The sequence below is a fragment of the Silurus aristotelis genome (assembly GCF_946808225.1).
Source record: "Silurus aristotelis genome assembly, chromosome: 3".
NCBI classification, from domain to species: Eukaryota; Metazoa; Chordata; class Actinopteri; order Siluriformes; family Siluridae; genus Silurus; species Silurus aristotelis.
The window spans coordinates 8,307,192-8,321,379 of NC_139576.1; the positions used below are offsets into that span (position 1 = coordinate 8,307,192).

The window sequence follows — 14,188 nt, forward strand, 5'->3', positions numbered from 1 at the left end:
TGGAGGACAGAAGGAGGAGGTACTGATGGACAGAAGGAGGTGTTAATGAAGGAGGTGTTAATGGAGGACAGAAGGAGGAGGTACTGAAGGACAGAAGGAGGTGTTAATGGAGGACAGAAAAAAAGGTACTGAAGGACAGAAGGAGGTGTTAGTGGAGGACAGAAGGAGGTGTTAATAGAGGACAGAAGGAGGAGGTACTGAAGGACAGAAGGAGGTGTTAATGGAGGACAGAAGGAAAAGGTACTGAAGGACAGAAGGAGGTGTTAGTGGAGGACAGAAGGAGGTGTTAATGGAGGACAGAAGGAGGAGGTACTGAAGGACAGAAGGAGGTGTTAATGGAGGACAGAAGGAGGAGGTACTGAAGGACAGAAGGAGGTGTTAATGGAGGACAGAAGGAAAAGGTACTGAAGGACAGAAGGAGGTGTTAGTGGAGGACAGAAGGAGGTGTTAATGGAGGACAGAAGGAGGAGGTACTGAAGGACAGAAGGAGGTGTTAATAGAGGACAGAAGGAGGAGGTACTGAAGGACAGAAGGAGGTGTTAATGGAGGACAGAAGGAAAAGGTACTGAAGGACAGAAGGAGGTGTTAGTGGAGGACAGAAGGAGGTGTTAATGGAGGACAGAAGGAGGAGGTACTGAAGGACAGAAGGAGGTGTTAATGGAGGACAGAAGGAAAAGGTACTGAAGGACAGAAGGAGGTGTTAGTGGAGGACAGAAGGAGGTGTTAATGGAGGACAGAAGGAGGAGGTACTGAAGGACAGAAGGAGGTGTTAATAGAGGACAGAAGGAGGAGGTACTGAAGGACAGAAGGAGGTGTTAATGGAGGACAGAAGGAAAAGGTACTGAAGGACAGAAGGAGGTGTTAGTGGAGGACAGAAGGAGGTGTTAATAGAGGACAGAAGGAGGAGGTACTGAAGGACAGAAGGAGGTGTTAATGGAGGACAGAAGGAAAAGGTACTGAAGGACAGAAGGAGGTGTCAGTGGAGGACAGAAGGAGGTGTTAATGGAGGACAGAAGGAGGAGGTACTGAAGGACAGAAGGAGGTGTAAGTGGAGGACAGAAGGAGGAGGTACTGAAGGACAGAAGGAGGGGTTAATGGAGGACAGAAGATATTATATGGAGAAGATTAGAGATCAGTGATTGATGCATGATATTGTGTGTTGTTGAAGACAGAGGTGTAAAGTGTTGTTGCTGTGGATCAGTGCAGGAAAGTGTCGGTAGTGGGAGCCAACACGCTGCTCTCAGGTGGCCGACCGGCGGCGACGGCGGCGGGCCGGGAACGCGCGCGGATGCCGTCGGGAGCGCGCGCCGTGCCCGCGCTGCGCCCAGTCCGTCCCGGAGCTGCAGTAGCTGCCGCTTCCCCGGTGCTGTAACTGTACCTCCGAATGGCGGCGTGCTGAGAGAAGCCTCGGAATAATAACCCGGAGCGGTCTGACACTGAGGAAGGGCCTCCGAGCTCCGGTGCAGGGTGGAGCGTTAAACCCACGCATGCGATTCCTGCCGTGTGCGATAAACGCCGCGCGCCCGGCCCGCACGCGCTCTCCGTGATTTGCACCTCCGATCGGGACTAAAAAGGTACCACAAATAAAAAATCCCGGACACCCACCGGACCGGGACTGGACCGGGACTGGACCCCGCCATGGCCGAGCGCAACTCGAGCGGCTTGATGATGATGATGATGGTGGAGCCGAGCCTGCCAGCGGAGGTGCGCGAGAAGCTGGCCGAGCTTGAGCTCGAGCTCTCTGAAGGTAAAGTTGCTGCTTCATTACCTTTTTTCTCTTTTCACACACACACACACACACACACACACACACACACACACACACACACACACACGCAATGCATTTCTTAATTTCACCCCATGCTGCATGTCAGGCCAGATGCTGAAGGTCAGCAGATCTTCTCCATCAGCCCACATCCATAAACCATTAAGCTGATATAGTGTTGAGACTTCACATGTTTTCTGGTTTGACATGATAGACATGAACGTCATGATCTCCTTCCATCCCTCTCATTCCTTCCTTTCTTCCTTCCTTCCTTCTCATTCTCTCTCTGGGTGTTTGATTTAAAAGCACATAGAGATCTTTTAGATCAGATTGTCCAATGCAGGTAAGTTATCTGATTCACTTGTAGCAGAAAACCCTCCATGCATTTAATTCTGGTGAGAATGTGCTTCCACCTCTCTCATTTTCTTCCTCTCTCTCTCTCTCTCTCTCTCTCTCTCTCTCTCTCTCTCTCTCTCTCTCTCTCTCTCTCTCTCTCTCTCTTTTTCTTTCTTTGTAAAAACACACACATTTCTAGCTCAAGCGTGCCAACCTACTGTTTAGATGTTCTGCTGGAGAACCTGGATGGTTTACGTTGCAAATCGGAATTCTGCACGTCTTGAAAAAAAGGGCTTCAAAAAGCTCAATCTTGTCTAAGATCCACAAGGTGTGGGAAGCTCCTGAGATCTAGCGTGCGATGGCGTGGACAAGCTCCTGAGAAGGTTCCTATAGCTACGTTCTGAATGCGTTCCCACTGCTATGCAAATGTACCAACTTGAGCAACCACATTGAGATTTGCATGTTCGCTTTGCCGCCTCTGGTCCGACCAGATCTTCGGCTTAGCATAGCAGCAGAGTTTCCTCCTGTCCCCGAGGTTAAGAAGGTTCAATTGCAGCGAGCCGGTTCCTATGTTTGGAGATTGGTGTGGATTTAATGGATCATAGGTCTCAGGTGTTTCTCTTGTTGTTGACGGATTGGTTTTTGTTCCATGGTAGTTTGGGTGGCATGGTAGTGGTGCATGGTGGTTGCTCATGGTGGTTCTTCATGGTGGTAGTTTTGCTCCCTCACCGTCTCAGGTTTAACCATGAGCTCGGGTTACTGTTTACGCAGATGTTCACACACACTCAATGTTTCTGCGTGGGTTTCCTCCGGGTTCTCGGCTTCCCCACCACATCCTTAAATATGCTTTAGGTGGATTCATTATCCAATACAAAATTGCCCACAGGTGTGAATCTGTATATAAATGTGTGTGTGTGTGTGTGTGGTGCTCTTTGATGGACTGGCATCCCATCCATTATATTCCAAAAGTTTGTGCATTATAGATACATTTTTTTAGACGTTCAGTTCCCATTTTTATTTTAATAATAACCTCTACTTTATTGATCCCATAGGGAAATTTTTTAGGTTGAAGTTGCTCAAAGTAAGATCAAAGTAAAGATCAAAGTATTATATTCCTAAGTTCTATACTATATAAAGTATAGACGCTGTGCAATCGATGCATTTTATTGAAATACTGTACAAAATGTGTAGCAGCAGTGAAACAGGTCTGGGGAGAGGAGGAAGAGGAGGAGGCCTGGGGTTCAGGCAGTGTTTCAATTCATCCCTAAGGTGTTCAATTGTGGCTGAATAGTTCTAGAGCAGGCCACTGATGATCTTCCACTTTATCCCATGTAAAGGATATCTTTATGGAGCTGGCTTTGTGCATGGGGGAATCACATTGTCAGGCAGAAACTGTAGTTCAAATGAAGGGAAAACCGAATGCTCCCACAGCTACGACACTACCCATGCTGTTATGCGACCAATCAGAATCGAGCTTTCAATTGGGCGATAGTATGAAAAGAATTCATCAATATCATCTGACCTATCAGAATCAAGCATTCAACCCATCTGTAGTATGAGGGTAAAAAGTCTGTTGTCTGACCAATCAGATTCAAGCATTTAACTATACTGTAAAATCGAGAGAAATAAATTACACCGTCTGACCAATCAGAATTGAGCATTCAACTGTTGTGTAGTATGAGGAGAATTAATCTATGTTGTCTAACCAATCAGATTCAAGCATTTAACTATACTGTAAAATGGAGAGAAATAAATTACACTGTCTGACCAATCAGAATTGAGCATTCAACTGTTCTGTAGTATGAGAAGAATTATTCTACACCATCTGATGAATCAGATTTGAGCATTCAACTACACGTTAGTAGGAGAATTATTTAACACCATCTGTCCAATCAGATTCAAGCATTTAACCACACTGTAATGTGAGGAGATTTAATCAGCATTATCTGATCAATCAGAATCAAGCATTTATCTATGTTGTAAGAGGAGGAATATTAAATAACACCATCTGACCAATCAGATTTCAGCATTCAACCATGCTGTAGTATAAAAAGAATAATCGACGACATCTGACCAATCAGATACAAGCATTCAACTATGCTATAATATGAGGAGTATTAAATAACACTGTCTGACCAATCAGATTCGAGCATTCAGCCAAACTGTATTCTCTGCCTCCATCTTTGTAGTAACAGTTTGCGTGAGGTGTCCAATATTTGTCTCCGTGTAGTAAATGTGTGTTTTTTTTGGTGTGTTGCACAGCTTTATTCCTGGGATTAGTACAGCCTGTGGGCCAGTGTGCATTTTATTAGATTACGTCTATTTTTATGGGCTGGCTGTTTTTCTTCTTTTGGAAGTGTGTAGAACGTTTCATAATATTATTTTGAACTACCTGTTTTTATATTGCTTCTTGAGTTAGCTATATTTTCCTAGATAGCTTCTGAGGATAATCAGCTTTTTGTTGTTGTTTTTTAGGGTTAGTCAACAACATTCTGCGCTCAACTCAAAAAAACAACAACTCAAACTGAGCTATTCTCTTCTTAGCGCCATGTTCTTGGATGAACTAAATTACATTTCAAAAACTGAATCCATAAACAAACGTCCTTCATTTTCCACTAAACTGCACTGACCTTTTCAGATGATTTTTTTGACTATATCAGGTTGAATTTTAGTCTTTGAGTCTCCACTACAAGCATAGATTTACATTTACATTTGTGACGTACAAAAGTGCTTTGAGTCTCTAGCAATGAATAAATCTACACTGGTACGCCAGATAAGCAACTTAATATAAATACAACTCTTGATTTTTACAAAGCAAAATTGAAAAGTGCTAATTTAAGTGTTTTAGGAAGAGGTAGGTCTTCAACCTCTGCTGTTCGAACATCTAGAGGAAGTTCATTCCACCACCTCGGTGCCAGAACAGAGAAGAGCCTTGAAGTATGCTTACCTCTCATTCAGAAAGAAGGTGGTACCAGTCGAGCAGTGCTGAAGGATCTCAGACAACGTGGTGAATACATTTACATTTATGGCATTTGACAGATGCCCTCATGCAGATTGACTTATGTTTATCTCATTCATACAACTGAGCAGCTATGGGGTTAAGGGGATTGCCTAGGGGCCCAGGAGTGGCAGCTTGGTGTAGCTGCAATTTGAACTTATGACCTTTAGATTCAAAGTCCAACTGCCTTAACCACTAAGCTACTGCACCACCTCCAAACCTTCAAACATATTAGATCTCACTCCTGGCATGAAACGTTTATCATTACGCAGTAACAGGATTTTATCCGCTTCCTCTGTAGGAAATACGTCAAAGAGAAATGTCTCATGATGTTTTAGTACAAAGAAAGCAAGAGGCTTTCACATATACGTTGTCAAAAATACATTACAATACAGTTATTTTTTCTTCTCTGCATATCTCAGGCAATGTTAGAAAGCTGGGGTTAGAGCACAGGGTCAACATAGTACAGCCCATTGGAGCACAAAGAGTTAAGGGCCTTGCTCAAGGGGCCAAGAGTGGCAGCTTGGCGATACAGGCTCCGGAACCCCTTGACTTTCCAATCAGTAACCCAGATCATTAACCACTGAGCTACAAGTATCTCAATATTGTAGTTATGGGGCTGCTGATTGGAGAACATGAAGATCAGGTCATGCACAATCCGCTACACCAGTTTGTTCTTGAGGGTGAGGTTGTGTTGTGTTTATCTCATAAACGCTATGAAAATTGTTTGCAAATTTGTCAACGGTAACTTGGATAGGATAAACGATCCACTGTGGTTTGTTCTTCCTCTCAGATGCCTGTCACGCTGAATTATTAAACTTATGATGATGGGAGGGGATAAGAAAGAGATTGAAAGGGGCTTCTACCTTCTGAAGCTTATAAGGAATCTGGGGTCAGAGTGCAGGGTCAACCATGATACAGCCCCCTGAAGCAGGCAGGGTTAAGGGCCTTGCTCAAGAGCCCACAGTGGCAATGTGGCGATATTGGGGCTTAAACCCCTAATCAGTAACCAAGGTGATTAGGACGAGGTAATATGATGGTCTAATGATAATAAAAAGAATAATAATCATGTATTTCTTCATCACTCAGTGCTGGAACGTGACTAGGCTTTAAGTGTATGTTTAACACACTACACCACTGGGAACCTGGAAAGGAACACGGCAATAGGATGTTGTAAAGTGGGCTATAACAAACTTCTTTCCGTCAAGTAATGAAGAACAGCTGCATTCCACAAATACCGTTGTCATGTGCCACGCTGACGCCACGCTCACACAGTGTTTATGAAGGCATTTGATCATCCAGTTCTTTCAGGAGCGAGTACAGGAAACTCATAGAGGCTTCTCCATTCATCTGAGGAGCTTCATCAGGTCTACTGCATTCATTACTTTAAAGCTAAAACCCGTAAAGGTGATTTTTGTAATAGTTCAAACCTTTTAAATGGCTGATCATAACACAGTAATAAAGATGTGGGTATTTGGGTCATCATAGTTACCAGTTTGACATGTTTTCCTTCTCAGATTGAATTGGGAAGCCATGCGTTCACACTAACAAGACAACTAGTTATTAGTTACATTTAATGTGTCCTGTTGACATTTTCGTAAATAATACAACGATGATTGATTATTTTCATTTTTTATTTGTGTTATACTGCAGCATTTCTTCAATAACAATTATTGTCATTTATTAAAGAACAGAATGGTGTACATTCAATTTATTTGTGGCAGAGCTCCTAAGCCATGAGGTCAAGACCCAGTACCAGGTCTCGGATGAGTTGATGCCAGGCTCCAAGAAGCTTTTGTGAAAATTGTCTATATTGACCTATCAGAATCAAGCATTTAACTATACTGTAAAATGGAGAGAATTATTCTACACCATCTGATGAATCAGATTTCAGCATTAAACTACGCATTAGTAGGAGAATTATTTAACACCGTCTGTCCGATCAGATTCAAGCATTTATCTATGTTGTAAAAGGAGAATTTATGAGAAGAATAATCTACGACATCTGACCAATAAAGATACAAGAATTTAGCCAAACTGTAGTATAAGGATAATTAATTTACACATCTGACCAATTAGAGCCAAGCATTCAACTATGCTGTAGTATGAAGGAAATTAATGTACACTGTCTGAACTGAACTGCAGTATAAGGAGAATTATTCTACATTGTTGACCAATCAGATTCAAGAATTCTGCAGCGGTAACAAAACAAGCATGTTATAATTATAATCTTTAACATAGATCATTTTTGGTTGATGGTATCAGAATGTGTAAGGCATTATTTTACATGTTGCTGGTTTGTATAACAGTGAAAAACAGAAAGATCTCTGTATGTACTTCCTCATTGCGTATGATAAGCTGCGACCCACATTGAGTATGATTAGCTGCGGGACTGGAGCAGAAGAAGACCTAATTTCTTCCAGCTTTAGCATGTCTTACTGTTACTGTCTATTCTATTGAGAGACACATTGAGACAGAAATAGCAGCAGAATACATCACCCAGTACTGACATTTGCAGCGGTACTGATCTTTTGTTTTTCTCGAATACAGCAACTCATTTGGTAGTAACCCATTTAAAATGGGGAAGTTTGCAGGAGACTGTGAGGAGAAGTTCTGCCTGTCTTCCAAATACAGTCAGCTCCAGCATGATTTGTGTGTTATGAAAATCAATCTATCTATCTATCTATCTATCTATCTATCTATCTATCTATCTATCTATCTATCTATCTATCTATCTATCTATCTATCTATCTATCTATCTATCCATCTATCTATCCATCCATCCATCCATCCATCCATCCATCCATCCATCCATCCATCTGTTGAGTGCTAAGGGCCTTGCTCAGGGCCCCACAGCTTGATGGTGCTGGGATTTGAACTTATAAACTTCCGACTGAACTTCAACACTTTCCACTGAACTACCACTTTCCATAAATATCTGTTTATCCATCCATCCATCCATCCATCTGACCGACCGACCGACCGACCAACCATCCAACTAACTAACTAAAGTACAATGTCATAGGGTGAAATGGAGAAGGGGATGGAAATCCTTTATAAACTCTTCTCTGTATTTGTTTAAATTGCTGAGCGAGATAACATGTCAAGCATCTTAGCACACCACAAGCTCTCGAAAGTGTTGTACCTTTGAGCTTTCTTTCTAATCATACCGTTAGTGATAAACCTACAGGAACTAATTTATTGATAGATAAATACAACTTTATTGTCATTGCATAGTACATGTACACAGCAACGAAATGCAGTTTAGCATCTACCAGAAGTGCAAATAGTAGCAATTGTGCAAATAGACAAGTGCAGATAAATATGTAAACCTACAAGTAAATCGTTTTAAGTCGATGGCAGTAAAAAATGTGCAGACACTGTTTTAAAGCAACCACATGTAGAAGGTTGACACTGAAATTTCTATTTGTAATCTATGTATTTCTGTCAAGCTGTTATGGGACAATGCCAGTTGTTTAACGTGCCATACAAATAACATTGGATTGAAATATCTAGAATGTAAATTGCAACTGATGAACATTTATTTAAGGTAAAAAAGAAATACTGTTTTTAATAAACCCTCATGTGTCAGGATTTGTGGCATGTGCTTGCAACCGGCTATATATCCGCTCTTAAACTGCCTTCGGTGCATTATTTTTAGTTCCACTGACAAGGAGGTCTGGGAAAGGACATGTCGAGTAGCCCATTTCCACTTTTTCAATAATCAATGGCGTTTACTTAAATCAGTACCCTGGCTATTTCTAGGTAATGAAAATATCTCAGGTGGGAGACTTCAGGTGCTACATAGCAAAATCTGACAAGAATCTAAATTGCTGAATGATGCAGTTAAAATTGTTGGTCCGTATCGGTGGTAGAAAGCGACTGCAATTTTTGAATGCAAATATCTTTTAACCAAAGACATAGCAAATATCTTTTAATGCAAATTTTGTCATTGTTTTGGAGCTTACTAGATTGCATTAGAGATAAAGTCTAACTTATTCATAATAAAAAAACACAAAAGTGCAGCTAGTTCCATAGATTTTTTTTAAATGAATGCAGAATGATTTGATAAGTGTAGCATTCCCACTTTATTTATTTTTTACTTTACTTACTCCAGCATTGAAATTTGTCTTTTACCCCGTGTACGGTATAACTATTAGCAAAATCAGTCGCGTTAACTAGCAAACTAGCTTCAGAAAAACCCTTGTTATTATTAACTACCAGATAACAACTAGTTTGTTTGGATAATAGGGCCTTTTTTATTCTCTATGTTAAGTTTAGGTAACTTATTATAAGTTATTGATATAATACAAGTAAAACCAGTAGATGAGTCAGATAGCAAATGTGTATTATAATCATATAATCAAACAAGCTAGCAAATTAGCAATCGGTTTCTGCTTCCTAGGATTGCTTGACATGGAGCGTCATTAGAAGCAGTGAAAACTGATTAGATGTTGGTGTTTAGTGTCAGTCGTTCAGATTTTATCACTTTTATTTGTTGCATGAGGAAAAATCCTGTGAGAAGAAGTGGGGACTAGCATTACTCCGAACCTTAACAATTTTCTCTGGCTGTATATGTGTGTGTGTGTGTGTGTGTGTGTGTGTGTGTGTGTGTGTGTGTGTGTGTGTGTGTGTGTGTGTGTGTTCTTTATTCAACTACATTACAAATTTGGTTCTGGTAATTTGTACCCCAAAAAAGTCTCTTGTAGGTGTCAAGTCTTTTTTTCGCTTTGTCTAAATTCAGATTCCGCATCACTGGTAAGCCGTTTTGGATGAGCGTGTTTGTCCTATGTATAAGTGTAAATGTCACAAGCTGTCCTTTTCTATTTATAAAATGTCTGTATAGAATCCCTCACACATTAAGCACCTCCAGCCAGATGTTCTTGCTTTCTTAAAATGACTGTGTATTTTTTGTTTAATTAGCTTTAAACTTGTTTCTCAGTATCTATGCTTTTCTCAGTATCTAACAGGTGAGTGTTAGGGGTTGTAAGTGTATTCTTGTGCTTTTGTACCAACTAGTGCTCTGTTGAACATTCTGAATAGGAGCAAGAAGGTTCCCTATCGCCATTATTACATCTTTATTGCATCTTTTTAAGTTTTTAGCGAACTTTTGGTGTACATTTGTTTCTCTATTATGCTTTTTGAACCATCTGGGAACAGCTGGTGTCCTCTTTCTGTTTTTGGACACATCATTTCTTGCGTCTCGCTCTTCTGATTGGCCAGCTGATTCTGTGGCGTTTGTTTTTTTCTTTTTCCATGTAGGTGTCAGCGGGTAACATTTTGTTTTCTTTAGGACAACGCAGTTCATGGTGTTCTCCATATTTTACAGATGTTTAATTCATTTTTATTTGTATTGCGCTTTAAACAGATTAGAAAATTGTATAAAAGAATGTTGGAGTGTAGTGAAGTAAGTAATAATTGTAAGTTTATCCCTAATACGTGAGCCAGTGGTGACTGTGCCAGGGAAAAACTCCCTGAGATGGTATAAAGTGTAAACCTTGAGTGTAAAAACCTAAAGTGTAAACCAGACTCAAAACAGAACCTATCCTCATCTAGATGGTACTGAATGTCCTTTCATTCCAGGTACATTGTTGCTGAGGTGTTCTGATCAGCGATAGGTTCTTAAATGCAGAACTGTTCATGCAAACTGTGATCCTGAGCCAATGTCGTAGATTGTTGATATGAATTCCTGTTCAAATTCATCCTCAAAGTTCTTGAGTTGCTCAGTAACTTCATGGACCTTTAGGCTGTTGATGTTGAACTATCCCCAGTCTACAGTAAATCTACAGCAATATCACACTTTCTGTACACTTGTTTTGTTCTGTCATGTAATAAAGTGAATTTCTTATACAAATGCGGATAATTATTCACAACTCAAACGTAAAAACGCAAGCGAAAATTATATAAAAACATGTCAAGACACTGGAATACAAAGAAATAACCAGAAGCCTGAGGAATGAACCGTGAGCATGGTGGACAAGCGGAAAAACGCTGAGTGTGGTGCGAGATAAGCCTTAGCATTACCATTAAAAATTGTAGCTATATAATTGTCCGTGATTTTGGTGCAGAGGTCATGTGACGTGGTGCAGCGATTACTAGGAAACGTATTCCATAAACCTATTTTTTTATGTTTCTCCTGACCTTTTTTATGTACGTACATCACTTTAATGTTGTTGTATTTATTTTATTTACATCCGAGACATTTGGCAGACGCACTCGTCCAGAGCGACGTACAAAAGTGCTTTGAGTCTCTATCAATGAATGAATCTACACTGGTATGCTAGATTACAAACTTAAAATAAATCAGACTCTGTTGAAAGTACTTGTTTTGCAATTTAGAAAAGAAAATGTCACAGCTAGACAAAGCCATTCCCCGATGTCAGCTAGGTGGAACCTTTACCCAGAGGTGTTCATTAGCGTTCCTCAGTGGCATTTCCCACTTCCCTGCATGTAATAAGTATTTTCTCTCTCAGCAGCACACTGCAATATCCACCTGAACTACTGCTTATTAGCGTCCGCACTGGTATCCTTGGAACCCTGCAGCATTATTATGGGATGCCAATGGGTTGGTGTTACGGCTTCACTTTGTGTCGGAATTCTGGATGTTGTTTAAAGTGAGGATAATACCTGACCTCGGCACAGGCGTGATTTACAATGGAGCGTTTACAATGACAGGGCTCTGGGGTTTGTTCTGTAATTTACGCCTGTGTGCTAAGCTTTCAGGGAACCGTGTTCACTCATTTTGAATGACAACAAAGAAGAAGGGTCGATGTATATTCATTAAAGGTTGTTGTATGTATTTGGAAATCGGAGTGTTTTCCCGTAAGAGGTTACATTTAGGGCCAATGCAAGAAGCTACGAATTAAAAAGAAAAAAAGCCTGATTCAGCAACTTTCCATCTCTGGTGAATACAGGAATTAATAACATTCATAAGATTATAATCGTTTATTAATAGTTATTAAAAAATTCATTTTCTGAATGTCAGAACTCTACTTAATGAGATTATTGCTGAGTAGTCACGTCCCATTGATGTTCCATGAAACCCACAGCGTTATACAACCTAATTTACAATAAAACAGGAAGTCAGAGCAGGACATATTGACTGGATCTTCCTTTTGTTTTCTAAGAGATATTGGTTACTTGATAGTTAGTACTATGGACACAAGCCCAAGCAATAACGATGAGTCTGATTTATTTGTGGAGGTTTTTTATACCTCCTTCAACAAAAGGTGAATGAATTCAAAAGCTATTATAGTTGGGAAATGGAATAGAACAAATGCATTTAAACAGAAAAATACATATTTATGGCTAGCGCTTTGGTGGTGCACTATAAACACTCAATCTTGCTGAAGCAAATATATGTCTTCTAAATGCGTATCTTCTAAATACATTTGTAGATCACCTTAACGCTAAGAAATTCATACTAAAAGCCGCAAAACCTCATTGGGATTTTGTATTGTGGCATGGGATTCTTCATGAGTCACGCTTCTAAGGTCGGTGTGCATGCTGAAATAAGTGCAGTAAAAGAAAGAAGGCAAACACGGACATTATAACATAAGACTTCCCACTGCGAGAAATTCCACAAAACAACCAATTATTGACAGTGATTTAACAGTTTCTTTTCCTCACTCGAGCGTACTCATGCTTTTGTTGAAAACAGAAGACTGGTTTAAATCATACTGTACATTCTGGCTTGAAATTGAACTCATTTCGAAAAATTTACAGGAAGTTACTGCAATACCTGCTTTCATTTCAAAGCAGCTAACTCCAGGACACTTTTTAGACAAAAGTTTATGGACTTCTTCTTCTTCCTTCGGCTCCTCCCATTAGGGGTCGCCACAGGGGATCATCCGTCTCCATACCCCTCTGTCCTCTACATCTGCCTTTTTCTCCTTCGCCTTCCTCTTTTCCTCCTTTCTGGTGTCTCCATCCTCAGCATTCTCCTATTGATATACCCCATGTCCCTCCTCTGCACATGTCCAAACCATCTCAATCTCGCCTTTATCACTTTGTCTCCAAAACATCCTACATGTGCTGTTCCTCTAATAAATTTATTTCTAATCCTGTCCATCGTCGTCACTCCCAACGAAAACCTCAACATCTTCAGCTCTGCTACCTCCAGCTCCACCTCCTGTCTTTTACTCAATGCCACTGTCTCTAATCCATACAACATCGCAGGTCTCATCACAGTCCTATAAACACAAAAGTTTGAAATGTGCTTTTTAACATCAAATTCCACATTCAGTCTTCATTTGTTGTTATAATTACACTCGCTCATTCAACCACTTGGATGTTAGAAAAGTCAGAAGTCAGAGCTCTGTAGAAGGTCAGTCAAGATTTTCTGAGCTGGCTTTGTGCATTGTCATGCTGGAACAGGTTTGCTTCTCCTAGTTCAAGTGAAGAGGAAAATTTAATGATAGCGCTTCCAAAGAAATCCTATGTAATTTCATGCCTCCAACTCTGTGGTAACAGTTTTGGCAAGCACCACATATAGCTGGAAAAGTCAGGTGTCCCAATATTTCTATTCATATATTATTTTGCTGTTATCAAGGCCCAAATTCATTTAGCATGGCTAGCAAGTCAATCGAAACGAAATGATTCAAGATTAGGCTTAGGTTTTTAGTAGTAATTCACAAGATTTTAGTCACTTAACTGAACCTTAAACATGCAGTTACGACTCTCCTATTTTATCAGTCACAGCTGTGGTATAGAAAGGGTTTTTTATGACTTATTTTTTTAATTATTCATCGACAAATTTACATCCCCGATCACAGGATTTCGCCGATTGTAGGTATACAAATAACTCACGATGCTTCCGAAGCCACTTCCCACTATTGTCTTATTTTCTTTCTGTCATGGTGATTATTTATTGAGGACTCTCAGTGCCTCTGGTTCTTTAAACCCTGTCTCTCAGCTTTATTGTTATTGATGCCAAGATGCTGGCGGAAGAGATGAGCTCTTAGGACTAAATGCTGATGCTTCACAGTACACACGTCAGTTTTTCGATGAAAAAGCAAAAAAAAAAGAAATATGTCCTAAAAAAAAGGGAACAGTGTATATTCAATAGGAATTTCGTATCATTTTAATGG

General features: G+C 40.3%; 1 protein-coding gene and 1 long non-coding RNA gene across 7 annotated transcripts in view; one reads left to right on the forward strand and one right to left on the reverse strand.

The window, feature by feature from the left end:
- Positions 1–1,073: 1,073 nt before the first annotated feature.
- dip2a (disco-interacting protein 2 homolog A) overlaps positions 1,074–14,188 on the forward strand; it is a 149,690-nt gene continuing 136,575 nt past the window's right edge. For 4 of the 6 annotated variants that reach the window (XM_083536889.1, XM_083536890.1, XM_083536891.1 and 1 more), the window contains exon 1: positions 1,076–1,747. In XM_083536889.1, the coding sequence (XP_083393015.1) occupies positions 1,639–1,747 (109 nt within the window). In that variant the 5' untranslated portion in view covers positions 1,076–1,638. Of the gene's footprint in view, positions 1,748–14,188 lie in introns of all 6 variants that reach the window. The other 2 variants (XR_014532728.1, XR_014532729.1) reach the window with 1 other exon arrangement.
- On the reverse strand, positions 1,805–2,698 carry LOC310723796. Its single transcript, XR_014532776.1, has 2 exons — positions 2,287–2,698; positions 1,805–2,248 (listed from the first exon to the last, which is right to left on the reverse strand). It is a non-coding gene; the product is annotated as an uncharacterized lncRNA (long non-coding RNA).